The sequence below is a fragment of the Sinocyclocheilus rhinocerous genome, unplaced genomic scaffold (assembly GCF_001515625.1).
Source record: "Sinocyclocheilus rhinocerous isolate Xijiao unplaced genomic scaffold, SAMN03320098_v1.1 scaffold1610, whole genome shotgun sequence".
Lineage (NCBI taxonomy): Eukaryota > Metazoa > Chordata > Actinopteri > Cypriniformes > Cyprinidae > Sinocyclocheilus > Sinocyclocheilus rhinocerous.
Window position 1 is genome coordinate 5,165 of NW_015634023.1, and position 1,246 is coordinate 6,410.

The following is a 1,246-nucleotide window of genomic DNA, read 5'->3' on the forward strand; positions in this document are numbered from 1 at the left end:
GGATGATTCCTGACACACACACACACACTCACACGCTATGACTGCAGGAGGTGGTTTTTACCCAGCAGGAGCCGCAGGAGCCCTGATCCCGGATCTGACTGAGGGACTTACAGTAAGGCCACTCCGTCCGCGGGTCGAAACTGACAGGAAGGTTCATGTTGGCGGCATGTTTCACCCTACACATGGACAAAACACACAATTTATCCATTTTTAAAAAAAATGTTTTTATTTATTACAATTCATTTAATTAACTTTAAACAAACAAATAAATAAATATTATTTAATTTAATTATCTCTCCTCCAGCTCCTGCAGGTGCTGCTGCAGTTTGGAGATGACGGCGTCCTGACCGATGCGCTGAGATCCCTCCAGCTGCGCCACGCGGCCCCGCAGATCCTTATTCTACAGGACAGCAGATCCAGGAGCTCAAAACAAACCCGGAATACCACACTCTATTCTCAGTCGAACCCGACACCTAAAATATTCACCTCAAGTCCCCTGAGATTTATGTTAATATTTCAATAATTTATTGACACATTCACATGCACACTTTTTTTGTAAAATACTAAATGAATATTTGATGATAATTATAATAATAACTTTATTTTACATTACAAAATTACTTAAATTCTTAATTTTTAAAGTTTAAATCTCCAGGCTTTAATTTTGGCAGAATATTGGTGAAATGCTGTAAACATCAGTTCAGAAAGAAGTTGAATATCATGTGAATGTGTAAATAAAGTGAATTTAGCATGTTCCTGCAGGCATGTTAATCTCACAGCACAGATATACTGCGATTTCAGTTTAATTCTTTTTTTTTTCACATTCAATTTAATTATTAACTCATAAAGCCCTGTTTGGAAAACTGAGAAATGTATTATATATTTCAATGAAATGCATGATTTTATACTAAATTAATTTACTAAATGAAAATTAATTTATATGAATTATATTCATATATGTGTCCCTGCAGCACAAAAGCAGTGTTAAGTCGCTGGGGTATATTTGTAGCAATAGCCAACAATACATTGTATGGGTCAAAATTATAGATTTTTCTTTTATGCCAAAAATCATTAGGATATTAAGTAAAGATCATGTTCCATGAAGATATTTTGTAAATGTCCTACCGTAAATATATCAAAACTTAATGTTTGATTAGTAATATGCATTGCTAAAAACTTCATTTGGACAACTTTAAAGATGATTTTCTCAACATTCTGATTTTTTTGCTCCCTCACATTCCAGATT

General features: G+C 34.3%; 1 protein-coding gene across 1 annotated transcript in view; it reads right to left on the reverse strand.

Annotated features, from left to right (window-relative positions):
• Positions 1-289: 289 nt before the first annotated feature.
• The window catches only part of LOC107745142 (cingulin-like), a 12,595-nt gene continuing 11,638 nt past the window's right edge, over positions 290-1,246 (reverse strand). The window contains exon 13 of the mRNA XM_016558983.1: positions 290-400. Coding sequence (XP_016414469.1) covers positions 290-400 — 111 coding nt within the window. The remainder of the gene's footprint in view (positions 401-1,246) is intronic.